Source organism: Paramisgurnus dabryanus, chromosome 1, assembly GCF_030506205.2.
Source record: "Paramisgurnus dabryanus chromosome 1, PD_genome_1.1, whole genome shotgun sequence".
NCBI classification, from domain to species: Eukaryota; Metazoa; Chordata; class Actinopteri; order Cypriniformes; family Cobitidae; genus Paramisgurnus; species Paramisgurnus dabryanus.
The window spans coordinates 16,901,622-16,917,808 of NC_133337.1; the positions used below are offsets into that span (position 1 = coordinate 16,901,622).

The 16,187-nt window shown below is 35.3% G+C and overlaps 1 protein-coding gene across 2 annotated transcripts in view; it reads left to right on the plus strand.

Annotated features, from left to right (window-relative positions):
* tafa5a (TAFA chemokine like family member 5a) overlaps positions 1–16,187 on the plus strand; it is a 149,814-nt gene that overhangs the window by 50,249 nt on the left and 83,378 nt on the right. Inside the window, exon 1 of one of the 2 annotated variants that reach the window (XM_065263461.2) lies at positions 239–909. The exons of the other annotated variant lie outside the window; for it this stretch is intronic. Within the exon in view, the coding sequence (XP_065119533.1) occupies positions 819–909 (91 nt within the window). The 5' untranslated portion in view covers positions 239–818. Of the gene's footprint in view, positions 1–238; positions 910–16,187 lie in introns of those variants that run through there. 2 annotated transcript variants of the gene reach the window in all.

Here is a 16,187-nt window from a genome sequence, read left to right on the forward strand (position 1 = left end):
GTTGATAATAGTGGTTTGGAAATGGTTGCAGACTACTTTGATAGTAGTAATTATTATTATTATTATTACTACTACTACTACTACTACAATAAAACAGCTCCCTTTCTGATCTCATGGCGTCTTTAAATCGTGGGGTGCACATCATTTCGAATAACTTAAACACTAATAAGACTCGCATTGAAAGAACTTGACGTCAGACTGAAGAATACGCGCTCTGACGCATCTACCGGTGAGTTCTTCTCAAACGCTTCTCTTCAAGCCTGTGTGAGGAGGCGATGTATGCGTCAGAGCAGAGAGAAAGTGCACTAGTTAAGAGGAGAATCAGACCCCAGTAACGCACAGACGAAGGCGGAGATATAGACCCAGCACATCACCAACAGCGTCGCGCTGGGACATTTGTACAGCATCACTCGAATAAATGCGGGAAATACGGTTGTTTTTGAGGCTGTACCTAACTGTTTATTTTGTTACTTATGATGAACACTTCGACAGGCTATTAATGCTGAAGATTGTCACTGTTTTTGGTACATCAACGCAGTTTCCCAAGTGCGTAAAACAGATCCGTCGGAGAGAACCGTCGCGCATCACTCGAGTTATCCACGCAGCAGCCACGGTTAAACTGGAAATGTCTGCATCTCCTGCGATGGGCCGTGAATCTGAATTATTAAGTAAAATGTTTTTCTAAAGTTGTCATCTGCTAAGAAAAGATCGGAATCGTTTATTCTATTGTGGAAATCTGTGAAAGAAAAGCGCAGCAGTGGGTTTTTTTTGTATGGCAAGAGGATGGATCTGTGGTGCGGCTGCTGAATCCAGTCAGGATGCTGATGCTGAGAGTTGCGTGGGTTCTAGCGGGAGCGGCGATCTGCTGTTTCCTCATCATCCTTATTCACTCTCGCTTCCTTCGAGACGGTAATTGTGTTTTATTAATCATATATCTGATAAACCTAGATTAATTTGCCACACCTGTAGGTTCACTTTAGTCTACTGCCAGATAATTTGATGAGGAATACCTCAGATTTTATCTAGATTGATACAATGCGAAGGGCAATATGCATGTACCTTAACTTTAATGTAGAGAGAGCCTTTAATGTAATATGTAGGCTAATTAGCAGTGCAGTAATAAGCACTTAATTACTTTTATATTGGGTGGGATTTGTGTTTTGACCAAATGGAATAGCTATAAGATTATTGCAAAGATGTCCTTTTTCAGATTTTTATCCACATGAATACGTTTAAAATAGTTGGGTTACTTAACTGGGTAAAGGTATCAGATCAGTGCTGTTTGTGAATTCGGTGATTTGTGGATGTGTTTCTCAATCAATAGATGGCACTACAGTCTTAAGGGTAAAGCTGAGGTCAAAAAATTATTATTTGTTACCATTTTTGTATTCAAGATTTATTAATAGCTCAATAAAGTAAAATTGTGTGCCTGTATCGAATGCATTTTAAATATTAGTGTCTTAAAATACACATATTAATGCATTTTGTATTTTTTGTAAATATGTAAATGTAACCACAATTGCATTTAAATGCTTTAGGTATAACCATGACTATATAATAAATTGAAAAACACAGTAATACATAAAAAATAGGGTGTTTACCATATGCAATGCAATTAATGCATTTTACTCTTTAACTAGCCTACACTATAAAAATTAGCTGCATTTTCAGGGAAGCCAACATTGTATGCAGTAACATTTATATTAATAAACTAAAAACATTATTTAATATCATATTAAACTATTTTTTTAGCAGATTATATTTCAAAGAGTCAGATCAGCTTGAAATAGCACTTCAACGTGTGCTATATATACTTTAGATTTTCAATAGTCATATAGCCTATATAGAAAATCTGATATTAAAAGGTTAAATGTATTATATTTTATTATAATTGATTACATTCACAGAACACACCACTAATTATGATTATAAGCAAGTTTCTTTGATCCACATATCTTTATAACATATGCACATGCAATATATATGTGCACACATGTGCATAAGGTATTTATAGATATGTACATTTCAAAACTAAAGTTACACCTATAATACATTGTTTTTAAAGTATACATTAACTGTGGTTATTGTTTACCAAAATAGTATGATTATGAGGTGTATAACAAGGTTTAAAGGCTATTTCTTTCATACCTTTATGCTTTTTATATACAGATTTGTTTAAAAGGTTTTAACATGGCATGTATTCTATATATTTTACTTATTTTATTTTTAAGTATATTGTACGTTTTCAAAGTTTTGATGGCAATAAATGTATTTTAGATTAAACAAAGTAGGATTACATTTAGATTAGATGTAACAAATATACAACTTTGCAAATCATGGTTGGATGGGAATTGATGTCAACATTAATGCTGAGAGGTGAGAAATAAGAGCCACAAAGACAAGTCAGCTAGATACTTATGTTTCACCTTTCCACACTGACCCAATAGATATAGGATGTCCTTTTCAGGAGACATCTATCCTGGCTTCTGTGTGTGCCTTAGAGGAGGACATGGGTGGTTTGTTAATATATGAGACAGAAGGTCAGGTGGAGTTTCTGCTGAGTGGTGGAGATTGAGCTTGTGTTCAAACATCTCCTGAAAAATAAAAAGATCTCTAAAAGAGGTGATTATTACAGAGAAAATACAGTAAATATAAAATTTCCTAAATGTCTTCTTCAGGCCTCAGAATTTTGTGCAACCTCGGTTTAAACCCATGACCTTTTGTGCTGCGGTAACACAATGCTACATACAAATTTCCTGTATTTTCTAATGGTGGCATGGTGGCCTAAGACTTATGCACAGTACTGTATATACAGTAAATCCCATACATATCCCAGTAGTCTAATCATATAGGCAAAACCTGTAATGCTCCAAAACCAGTCAAATCAGTGTGTGCTTTTTTGTAAGTGCTGTAAATTCATTTAGCCTTGTATGAAGTGAGAGAAAAGCCAAAATTGAATTTATAATTCTTTTAAGTTTTTTCTTCTATATCAGAAATTACAAACAGGTGACATAAGATGGTATGATAAAAGCCACAGTGCCTAATGGATTTTCTTGCAGCATGTTTATTTCAGAAATAAATCTACATTATTCATCTTTCAACAAGATGGCCATTTTGTGTTTAAGGATTCTTGTGCATTTATTGTATTTCATTAGATTTTATGAGGGTTTTTTATGTTAAGTTAAAACCAAGGGATGTGTTTATTAAAACTTTTGTGGAAGTAAATGAGGCACAGAAGATCTCATTTCCTTTTACTGCCAAGGTCGTTGCTTAGACAACTAAGGAAATTTATACTAACATATGCATTGAAAATCGTCAATGACCACAAAAATAATGCGGACAAGATCAAGGGAGCCTTTTTCCCTTACAGAAAAGCCACATGAATATCCTATATAAAATCCGTGGTTATGTGTTTTCCACCCCATGTAAAAAAAAAACTTGAAATTCATGTGCTTTCTTTGTAAGGGGTTGTATATTAAAACAAAATCTGGAAGGAACGCTCAAAGTGCTCAGATTTTTTTTTAAATTCATAAATATTTTGGTGGCAGCACTCAACAATTTAGTTACTGATAACTATACTTCTGCATTATAGTCTTTTTTGTATAACAGTTAATTTCAGTACACTAATGTTATTGGACATTAGTTATTCGTAAAATAAAAATATGTCATATAATTGTATTAAAATGCTTTTTTTATGTCACCTCACAACTATACCGTTTACAACATTGTAACCAGGCTATTTTTGTTGGAGTAGCATAAAAGCTGACCACACTCCTTTGAAATGTCAACTAAACAATATTAAATCATTATAGGATTGTGAAAAAGCACTGCCACCTTGTAATAATGTTGTTTGACTGAAAACCAGCAAGGCTATGATAACCGGCGGCCAACAAAACAATACCAGAAAGTTGATAGTTTGATTGTTATATGATATGCACAATAACCTATAATCATTGTACCTTTCAAAAAGTAACTTATCTAAGCAGTATTTGAGACTATCTTTTAAGGGATCTGAAACAAATACCATAAACAGGTAGCTACTTAGCAATGATGCCAATGACTGCTATATCTTTATTAAGGAGGATTAAAGATTCAGAATAGTAGAAAGAGCTGTATTGTTTGTTTGCTGTTTGATTGCATAATTGTAGTTAACATACTGTTTGTGACAGAGTTCTGACTTGCAGATGGCTGGGTTATTTAGTGGACTTTACTGAGGGACTTAAACTGAAAGGTATTGAAAATTTTGGCAATTGTGGCCTGGAGTGGCACATCAGTCTGAAGTGGCACTTCAATGCTTCTCATCCTCGTATAACCTGCATGAAGAACATATGAATACATTATAAATTTACTACAAGTGGTACCTAAATAAATTTTTAATAAAATTGTAGCACATTTTAATTCATATTCATGGCGTCTCAAAACAGCACAGATAAGTACACTTAGATGTTCTTTAGATTATAGTAAGAAGTACTACAGGAGAATTTAAAGTATATTAAGTACAAAATTAGTATGTTAAAATAGAGCACTTTAAAGGGACAATAAGTACTGTAGGATTTACCCCCCATCTAGTGGTGTAATTGTATTTTGTATTCAAACGAATAGTGCTCTCTAGCGCCTCGCTTTTCCAAATGCGTGTTGCAGCCGTTATGTAACAAATGATCTCCTTGTCCATTTCAGCTACTTCACGTGTTCTACATGAAAACGCGTTGTGGAAACGCGTTGGTAGGCTAGTGCTTTTTGTCCCTCTCTGCTATTATAGTTTATCAGTAATGCGGAATGACATGGAAGCCTCCTTGGACTTACCCGTTCAATGTAAGTAAAGAGAAGAAATTCTAAGCTTACAAAGAAAAGTCAGATCATTGGCATGAGTCATTTGACACCAATCATGACATATTCATGAATAAAAACATTGATTTTAATTAATAAAACACTTAAAACCCTTATTTTTACCTGGACATCTTTAGTGTGTGAGAAAATCCCCCATTTTTTCAAACCTTTTTAAGAGCTGCCAGAACTTAACTTAGATGTGGTACCATAAAAACGTGTTAAAACAGTGTACATTAAATAAATATACTGAAGAGACTTGATTGGTTTAATGGCCTGGTTGTAGTGAAATCTGTCAAAAGCTTAGAAAGAGTCAGTCAATAGCTCACACTTCACACATCTTCCATAAGAGAATACTCCAATATACTGTATATGGAAAGCGATATATGGAAAAGGTTACTGAAAGTTAACAGATGTTTGTTTTGATGTCTGTTTGGATGTCATCTTATTTTGACAGATGTCTTTTCTGCGTGTGTACTGGACACAAAATATTTTTGCACAAATTCCTGGCTGTGTAAATAGGCACATTGAGGTTATGTACTCATAACGGAGGAGGAGAGAGAGTGAGCAAGCGTGACATTTGACTACAGTAAGAGAGATTGCTAATATAAGATCTGAGGATTGCAGTATAAATGTAAAAAGATGGGTTATGATCAAAGTTATGATCAGACAGGAGATAGCATCTACGTGAATAGGACCCATTTTCTAGTGCTAGAGAAAGAGCAGAAAGGTCTAAAAACAGATGCTGAGGTTACTTTATATTCTGCTGAATACATGAGGAACATTGATTTTGCTGTTTCACTGAGATATGCTGTTGTTATAAGGAACAGTTTTGAGTGTCATTGTTTATTTGTGATGTGCTAATGACTAACATTAAATTCTTGCTTATATAATTCTTTGTTGCATTATTATTGTATATGGACTTAAATTTGATAAAGACTAGACTGTAAAAAATATGGACATGGTGTCCGTGACATCACCCATAGGTTAGTGAAGAGCATTTTTTAAGCTTAAAGTAGGCGGAGCCTGCTGTCGCCATCTTGGCCGTGCAGATAACCGAAAATGGGTAAAGAGGCGGGACATGGGTGAGGCTGAGGTGGCCCTGCTGGACTCTAGTGACAGCTGTGGCAGTTCACCCCTCACTAAAGTGGCCATGCCCTTAATAATGCAAAACTTTAAGGCTTAAAATAATTTAAACGGATGAGTTACAAAAAAAATCACCCCCTCACAGTTGTCATGACGGGCAAAATTAACTATATAGACCAAAAAATATTTTTGTACCAAATTGTAAACATATTATTTTCTGCAGTAAAGTAGGGCATTTTAAAGCTCACGTAACACACGCTGTTTCTGCATTTCTGATGTTAATCTGGAGTACCTATAGAGTAGTATTACATCCTTTTTATCTCCGAAAAGTCTTTAATTTAATCAGATTTATAAATGAAAGATTAGCTTTACCGAATCTTTCCGATAACGTATGAAAAAATTAAGAAGGAGGAGTTATACCGCGGGAGGAGCGAGTATGAGTCATGCAACACTATACAACACTGTTTTAAATACATGTTCGTGTCATTTCTATAATATGCATGCGACTATTTCCAACATAAGACAGAAGTCTTACTTACCGCGTGCAACTCGTCATGACCCGGTTGGGAAAATCCATCAAACACACACGCAAAACTCTGCTGCTACCCCGGATAATAAACTATATCCATTGCTTTCATAAGGCTGGATTTCTTCTCCTTACATCCAAAAACACACTTCATCTTTCATGCCATTGTTGAGTTTTGAAATGAAACAAAGCTGAGTGGCGTGATAAGATGTTAGCAAGCTCTAGCGTCTCCTGCTGATTGACGGGTGGGCGGGGTTTTCCAGGGGAAGTGCCCATATAAAGAAGTGATACGTATAGAAAACCCCTGAAACGTCAGTTGGACCTGTACTTTCCGAAACTTGTACGAACCCTGGCGAAGTGCATTCGGCACAGAAATACTCTGTAACACGTCCAACTGCTTTTTGGACACTTTGCCTACGTTTAGCATGAGGAAACAACTCTATAAATGTGTTAATAAGTCAGAATGCTTGAAATACCATTGAACCCCCCTTTTAACATGGGGGTCTATGGGAATTGACTCCCTTTTGGAGCCTGCCTTTAGCAACCAGTTGATGAAATGCAGTTTAAGTCACTTCCGTATTGGCTTCATCAGAGATCGGAAGGTTGCCCCTCGATGAAGACACATAAATGTGTTTGATATTTTAAGGGTGGGACAATTAATAGAGGGATGTGTGTTTTTGTTCAAATGTAAATTTTTGATATCAGCAGCATTTGTAATCCGCATTGTAATTCACAATCCACCAAATTTCGTCTGAATCATTTAAAGAATCATTGTAGACGTTAATTGATTCTAATCATAATCAGAAGGTTTAATTGTGAATGTTGGCTGTACATTTTAGTTTGTGCAAATGATGAGTGTTATGCAAGTGAATAATAGCTTTCAAGCTTGCCAGAAAATTCTGCTATTTGTTCTCATTCTTTATTCACATTTTTCCACATAATAATATAACTCGTCAAAACTAAGGCATAACACAAATAGAACTGTGGGAATTAAACAGATCCAAAATAAATCAAAACTCTCATATTTCCGTCTGCAGTGTAGTCATCTCTTGCCTATACTGTAATTAGGCAAAATCTTACTTGTGGCATTTTATCAAGCAGTTTTTCTAGGTTTCACCTTGAGATAAATGTCAAAGAATATTGAAGTTTACATCTATTCTGCACCACTATTGGCTGCTTTTTCTTCAATATCCAGTCTAAGTCATCCATTACAAAAGCTCCTAAATTATTTGACCTATATACACAATAGCCTTGAAAGAAAATACTTGGGATATTGTTTTCCAACTTTAAGAATTAAGATAAGTTAAGAAGAAAAAGAGTTATACATGTTTAAGTAGTAAAACTGAAATGTTATGCACAAAATATATTTGTTTCATAAAAAATATATAGATGTCCCATACCAGCCCAGAAACCCAATGGACTCAACGTCACAGGTCTACATTATTTTTTAATTTCAGCTTAATATTCAAATGTGCAAAATCGGAATATAAGAATATTTATTTTTGTTAGCCACTTTAAACATTGTAATTTCACAGTTTGAAAATTACAATTGCACTGTACTTACAAACAGGTACAGTAAATAAAAACCTTAAATAAGATTAATGAATAAATAAAAATACTCAAAAGTTAAATAAGTAAAACTGTACTGTGTTTAAATGTTGAAAACTGTACCTAAATAAAGATTAAATGAAAATTGATTATACCTTTTTTCTCCCAAGGACTTTTTTCCCAAAGGGTTTTTCTCCTAGGAGTTTTTTAACCATATAGGAGTCAGCTGACATTAGCTTAACTTAGAACTTTTTTTAAACGTTACATTATTACTCCATTCACTTAGCCACTGCACTTTGCTACTTTTGTTGGCATATGATTTTTCTGTGTTTTCTCTTTTGTTTTTATTCATGTAAAGGTGCTTTGGCACAATTAAACAATTGTGAAAATCGCCATATAAATAAAACTGAATTGAACTAAAAGTTATGTATTGTAAAAAGTGCTTTAAGTGTTTTAAAGAATTATAGAATAATTGGGGGTATTTAATGCAGATGTATTATTGATGACTAAACTCTGAAGCAATCTTTGCACCCTTTGCAGTGGTTGGTTTGCCAACTGGGAGGTGTTGAGTTATTGAAAGGGGTGTGTGGTAAGCATAACTTCGAAAGTATTTTGCGTTTATTGAGACCCACTCATATAAAGAATGTGTGAGTATTTGTGCAGAATAAAGACTCTACACGAAAACACACCTCTGCTCAGCACTAACAAATGCAGTCAGACATGCAAGTGCTGGGATGAGCGCTCCCTCCACTCACTTTATGCTCTCGCAACTGCACAACATTCACTCAATTGTCAAGGAGACTTTGGGCTTTACACTGTGATTGGTGGTTTGGCTTGATAGGTGACACACATAATCTTTTGTTCCACACTCGTTGTGAAATAAAGGTAAAAACATAGGCTATAAAGACACCATGCAGAGGTTTAAATCACGCAGAAAATACATAAATCATATTCTGTCTTATCTATGTCATCAAAATCTCACCTTTAGAGTTATATGCTTGTTGTATCTCGTAACACACGTATTTGTGTTTGTGTTGATGCACAATACTGCGCAGACTGGTTGACGCACTGTTGTAGCTATTTTAAAGGAGAGGCTTATGATAATTAATAATTTATAATATTAATAATTATTAATATTTTAAAAACATTCTCCACCATCCCAATTAAGGGAAACAAACATAAGCTCAAATGTAAAGTACTTACAATGGATTGTAATCAATTATTAGTATGTGGATCAAATAAAGGTCTTGTGTGTCTAGCCAACACCCGTCCAGCGAATGTTTACACTCTAAAAAATATTTAACCCCCGGCTGGGTAACTATAGGACAGAACACAAGCAGTTGGGTTAAAACAACCCATTATTTGGGTCTCTTTAACCCAGAAATGTTTTCTGTCCTATAGTTACCCAGCCTGGGGGTTAAAAACAACCCAATAGTAAGACACTATAGACTATATTAGGATATAGCTCTCTTGGCTAAGGAGATGAATATCCTAAAATTAATCCAACAGCTTTAAGAGCAGGTAGCGATACCTTTAATGATTAGTGACTCCAGATTATGAGCATAAACTACAAACAACATCATGTGTGAAACAAATCAGACTTTATTGACTAACTAAACACATACTACTCCAAACATACAAACACGCACACATACATACAGTTCAGCATTGGAAGAAGGTAAAGGTTTAAGTAGAGAAAAGAATAAAGCATGAAGTTATGACAGTATTTGTAATTCAGCAGATCAAAGCCTAAAACGAACCATCAGTTACTTGATGCGAATGCACCTTAGTTAATAGGGGATAATGATGTGTGATGCATCAGTGAATAAGACTAAGTAGGATACTTGCATGTCTTGCCCATTATAAAAAAGTGTCCTGATGTAGTTTGCTGAGGCTTCCGTTGATCCTGGCTGAAAGGATTGATGAGAGAAAAAACAGCTTGATGCAGATGATCTTTGGTAAATGAAAAGACAAGGCCTAAGCCTGGCACAAGCTTAGAGGTATGCTGGAAACGTCTAGTTTCGCATCCTCATCCTGATGAGAGTCCTGAAAGGACTCAAATGTATCCAGAAAGAAAAACATAAAGAACTCAGATAAGAACTCAGATAACAACTCCCACCTCAGAACTCCATCTCGCATAAGAACTCCACAGATCTCCACAGAACTCAGAACATCTTCCAACTCCTAAGAAACTTGGGGTGTGTTCTAAGGTAGGGGTTTTTAAGCTTTAAGAGGTCACACCTTTAAGATGTGTCTGACCCAATCAGAGGTCACACTTTCAGAGGGAAAGTTAACTGTCTTTGTCTTCCAACATGCTGTTTTGCATATGGAATTCAATTGGATGCTGAGGTGGAAATGTTAAAGAGTTTCATAATATTATTATGAAGAAGAGTTTCCTAAACATAATGCATATTATCAATCAGGAAATCAAAAACGGAACACATAGATACTAAACATGGTCTAGATATGATTTGGATTAAGTAAGTAATACTAAACATTCATTTAAACTAGTTTGGGTTAATAACTAGTTTGGGTTAACATAAAAACCAAGAACATATTCCATGATGAGATTAGAAATACTTGATTAAGACATTTCCCATATACATTTATAAGTGATGCATGACTAAATAGAAAGTTTCTTTGTCTGTCTCAAAATCTCCCACATTCTTTTGTGGTCATAAAACTCTAATCTTGATGTGTTGCCATAGTCACAAGAGATCTGTTCTGCTTTGGGGGTAGTTTTACAGACTCCTGGGGTTAGCCTGCTTTTTGAGTGAGGGTCTGCACTTATATTTATGAAATATAAGAAGTTATTGTGGGTCTGATCTGGCTCAGTCGTTACACTGTAAAGCTCCATAACTCCACCATACGCCAGTCGGTCCACGCAGCACTAAAAACACACTCCTGCCCACGGCCTCCCGATCAAGCCCAGACTGCGATTGATTGCCTTAATTATTTTAATGCGTTAATGATTAATAATGTCATAAATCATATGCGTTAATGCTGAAAGCCCTAGTTTTAACATCAATTTACATTTAATTCAGTGATTCTCTCTCCACGTTTTATCCAACAAGTTAATCTTCACAGATGAACACAGCTTTATTCATTTTATTAACTCTAAATGCGTTTCTTTGAAATAAAAACAAAAAAATTAATTTAGACTTCAAAATTCATGAGTTGTAAAAATCAAGTTGTGGTCATCTGTAAAGATTATCTTGTTGGACAAAACCCGTAAGTGTCATAAACTTTTGTTAAACACATTATTTATTTATTTTTTGCAATAATCCATATGTCTGTTGGAAAAATATGTCATTAGCCTCTTTCACACAGTAATTCTGGTAAATTACCATGAATTTACCAGAATGAATTTACCAGTAAATACAAAAATGTGCTGTTCACACATGCAGTGACGTTCCGTCTTTTTACCAGTAAGACATCATTCACACATCAGTATCAAAATACCGGTAAACTCGGAGAGAAAGCGGAAGTTACCTGTGGCGCGCGGCCGGCGAGCTCCGTCCGTGTCGTATTTGTAAACGGCGGGTTATGACTTAATATCCACGGTCCGTATTTTGTTGTTTTCACATCTGTGGCAAGCGGTCGCGAAGTTGCTCGTGACCAAACAACATTGCGTTAGGCGGCGTCAAACGGAACCTGCGCGTTTGCACATTAGGCTTCACAGATGGTGTGCTAAGGACGTCGGCAATTTGGCAATTAGATGGTAAGCTGTTTTAAACAACTTTGGTGAAGAAATGTGGATGTTAACTTCAGGTGTGCTCGACTTTTAAGCAACATGTGTGTGGAAACGTCCGTAGTCTGGGGGAAACCGCGTCACCTGTATAAAAATTTGTCTGATTGGCCCGCCCGATCTGTCAGCGCGGTCTGACGTCATCTAAATGCCGGTAATGCTATATTTTTCGTTCACACACAGCGCTTTCCGGCAAATTACCGTTAATCTTACAACCTGTCTTACTGGTAAATTGGGAGCACTGATTTACCGGAAAGGTTCTGTTCACACATGACATGTTAACTGCAATTTACCAGTAAATTACCAGTAAAGACTGTATGTGTGAAAGGGACTATTCTCTATGTGGGTCTCAATAGAAAGACAGTATACTGTATTGTATTACAGATGGCTACACAGCAGATTCACCAGTGTTAAATGTACACTCCTGGTATATATATGGGTACCACCAGGTCTGCACTAAAACTGAGCGTCTGGTGTGCGATCCCCTTTATAGATCAAAATCCATTCACCTTCTTCACAGTAGGCCACAATGCATGCGTACTTTATGTTGGAGGATTCTTTTATGCAAATACAGATGAAAACATATGTTGTGAATATTTCTCATATGTATTACATCTTTGCACTAAAACTGCAAATATATGTTATATTGTTAACGCTAAGCATGAACACTTCAGCAGTTTGAGTCCATCTGGATTCATGACTGACATGCAGTTTCATATTAAAGGCATGAAGTGCCAGTATAAATGTACACATTGAGATACGCAGTCAACCCACAAAACATAGTATCAATGTTCCTAAAGTGATGTGTTCAAATCAAAAGTCATCCTTCATCCCTAAACTGCTAAAGTCATTTTACGGCTGCTTTTACAGTATCTGAGACAACTGTGATGCTAGAGATTTCTACTATAGATCTTTGAATCAGCTGCTCTGGAACAGAACTGTCTACTCAGATTGTGTGTTTTTTCCTGTGGTTGTATACAAGGCTTTAATGTATAGACCACTTTTGCTATAAGTGTGATATTAGCCAAGATACTGCATTACAATTGAAAGCAGATTCATTATATTCCTTGCAAAAGCTTTAGACTATTTACAGTAGTAATGTAGTTAAAGCCCTGACTCTATTAAGAAGCAAATTTTTGTTCATTCCCTGGCTGATGGGTTAACATTTTGTTACACAAAAGCAAAAGCCTTTTCCTTAATAGAATTAATAGAAGAGAAATAATTCCCTTCTATTAATTGATTGATGCATTATTTATACGTTTTAGAGGTTGATAAAGTACTTATTGATACACATTGACCAGGTTTTGTAGCTCATAGAACAGATGACAAAGCAATGGCAAGGCTACATAAAGGCCTGGGTGGTCCACCCATTCAGAAGAGAAACAAAATATTTTTGTGGGAAAGAAGACAAAATCATGCATAAATTATTTTAATCATCAGTACAAATGCATCATTCAGAAATAAATAACTATTTACATAGAAAGTTTATCATTTGCATGTGTTTCAAATAGATACACATAAGCGCACAGACTTGTGTCTCTTCTGTAGCTTTAAAAAGATTAATTATATTAAAATTAGTGTATTAAATATGATTTATTATTAATTATTATTTATTTGATTTTATTTCTGTACCTAAATACTACTGTTAGACCTTACTTTATTTCTAACTATGTTCTTTTTTTATTTCCATATGCTTATAATTTCTTGATTTGTTCTTATTTTTTTCCCCACCCCACTTTTGCTGATCCAACTTAGAAAAAGAAAAAGTACAAATTCTACGTTTTTTTACTGTTTTATTATTACTGTACAATCGTGCAGTAATTGCAGTTTTTTTTTTTTTACTCTGTAAAGACAAAGACTTGTCAATGTTTAATGTTCATTTAACTTTGAACAAACTCTTGCCAGTAAATAAATGTAAATCTATGGTAAATTACCGTCAACCCAGCTGCAATTTCTACGGAATTTTTTTACAGTGGTCATTCCACAGTGCTAGTCAAAAAATTGCCACATAAGTGCCACAAAGCTTTTTATCTTCAGTAATAGAGACATTATGCATCATAACTTTGACAATATTAGCCATTTTTGTTGTGGCCAGTTTGTGTAGAAAGCAATCACGGAGGGATTATTATTGCCTGACTCATAACAAAACAACATCCACTTTGTCTTTCCTCACCATGATTGGTATTCTTATTTTCAATTGAAAATGGAATTAGAGGCTTTGCCTTTAATGAATATCTTATAACACATGATGTCACATTGTCTTAGCTGCACACACTTGAATAAATTGCAGGCAACTAACAATTTTGTCTCAAAGCAACAGCATGGCATCATTTATTTTTTGTAAACCATAAATATAAAAGAGAAAAATAAATAAAGGCTTTTTATTGAAGAATGCATTTATTTTCCGTTTAATTTCGTTTTATGTAATATGCTATTGGACTGAAAATTTCACTCATGTAGGAGGCAGTATACCTACACTGTGTGTTCACAGACTCACATTAGATTGTAATCAGTCACCTTCCAACAAATAAAGCCAAACTAATGAGATTATGCTGTCTTTTTTGATGTGCGAGAGATAATCATGTTCCTTGTAATCTACTTTCTTGAGAACTACTGTATGTTGGTTTTTATTTATCTATAAAGGCCCTTGGCATCTTCAGTTAATTCAGTTCAATTCAATTTTATTTATATAGCGCTTTTTCACAATTGTTAATTGTTTCAAAGCACACTATACATCAATAGATGCAGGAGAAAACAAAGAAAAATCGATGGACAACATAAGCAGCAGAATACAGCAGCTAAGATTAAACCGTACTGGCGAGGTTAGTAATAATGTAACGTATAGAAGAGGGTGCTAAGTTAAGCCAATGACTCCACAGGGGTTGAAAAAACCCTAGGAGAAAAACCCTGCGGGAATAGTCCTACTGTAGGAGGGGAAAAAACCCTTGAGAGACAGACATATATGTGTGTGTATATATATATATATATATATATATATATATATATATATATATATATATATATATATATATATATATATATACACACTGATAAGTAGACTAAACATGGTTTGCTGCTGGTCGTTTGTCAGACATCAGCTGGGCATCACGTTAAAGGAAGGCCAGTAGATCAGTGGTGTGATGACCTTCATGGCAGCAGGAACTGGGTCTGTTTGTTTCATTGTCCTCGGGACCGAGGACGAGACGGGAAAAGAAAAACAAAATCCTATTAGTGTAGGGGCTGTTCTCATGTAATGCAAGCATCCTACAGTATTGTGGCTTAATTTCTGCTCGTTTCCAGACAGGCTAACTATTGCGGCATAAGTATATTACCACAACGAGTTATGTGAATGCTTTGTTCTGGACAAGCTAACAATTGTAGGATAAGTACATTTACTGGACATTTTATGTGAATCCCTTGTAAAAGAAAAATGTCTTAAGTTTATACTTAAATTGATCGACTGTGTCTGATTTAGGGCTGATTTTTCCCATTGCGGTTGTTGATGCTAATATTGCGATGTGCGGTTGCGATTATAATAAATGGTATCATGAGTCAACTTGATGAGTTTTAAGGAAAATCCACACACAGTTTAGTGATAATGCTAAAATGTGTATTTGTAAAACTAGAAATGTTTTCGTATTGCCACGTGATGTAGCAACTGCTCAGTGTCAGTAATCCTAAATCCAAAATACAGCCATACAACAGACGTAGAGTTTTTTTTTTAGCTACCAGATCACTGTCAATCTCCTCTGCATCCATCTTCGCTCTGGTATTTCCGCACTGCGCACACACAAGTGACGACGCACGCCACACACAAGCATGCCACACGTGCACTGCCTTTTTTTGTTCGTTTTTCTTTCTTTTTTTTAAACAGCAAGGAAAATCATCAAACTGTTATCAGAAAGTTTGTGTTAACAAGTCCACACATTTATTTATTTAATATAATTGCAACATTTTGCGGTCATATAATCTCACAGGCTGACATCGCGATTGCGATGCGATTAATTATGCAGCACTAGTCTGATTCTTGAAAATGTTTTGGTAAATCATTCCACAGCTAAGGGGCTAAGAAGGAAAAGGGTCTAGCACCTTTAAATATTTTTGATACTCTAGGGATAATTAAGTGAAACCAGAATTTTGTGACCGCAGTGCACGTGATGGATTGTATTCTGATAGTAGTTCTCGAAGATATGAAGGTGCTAGGCCATTTAAGACTTTATAGGCGATTAGCAATATTTTAAAATGTATGCCATATTTAACTGTAACCAGTGTAAAAATGCCAAAATTGGGCTTATGTGGTCATACTTGAGTAAGCACTCTTGCAGTGACGTTTTGAACCAGCTGAAGCTTTTTTTACCTGATTTGCATGACATCCCCCAAGTAACGAGTTACAATAGTCTATTCTTGAGGTCATAAAAGCATGGATAAGCTTTTCTGCATCTGATGCAGACAACA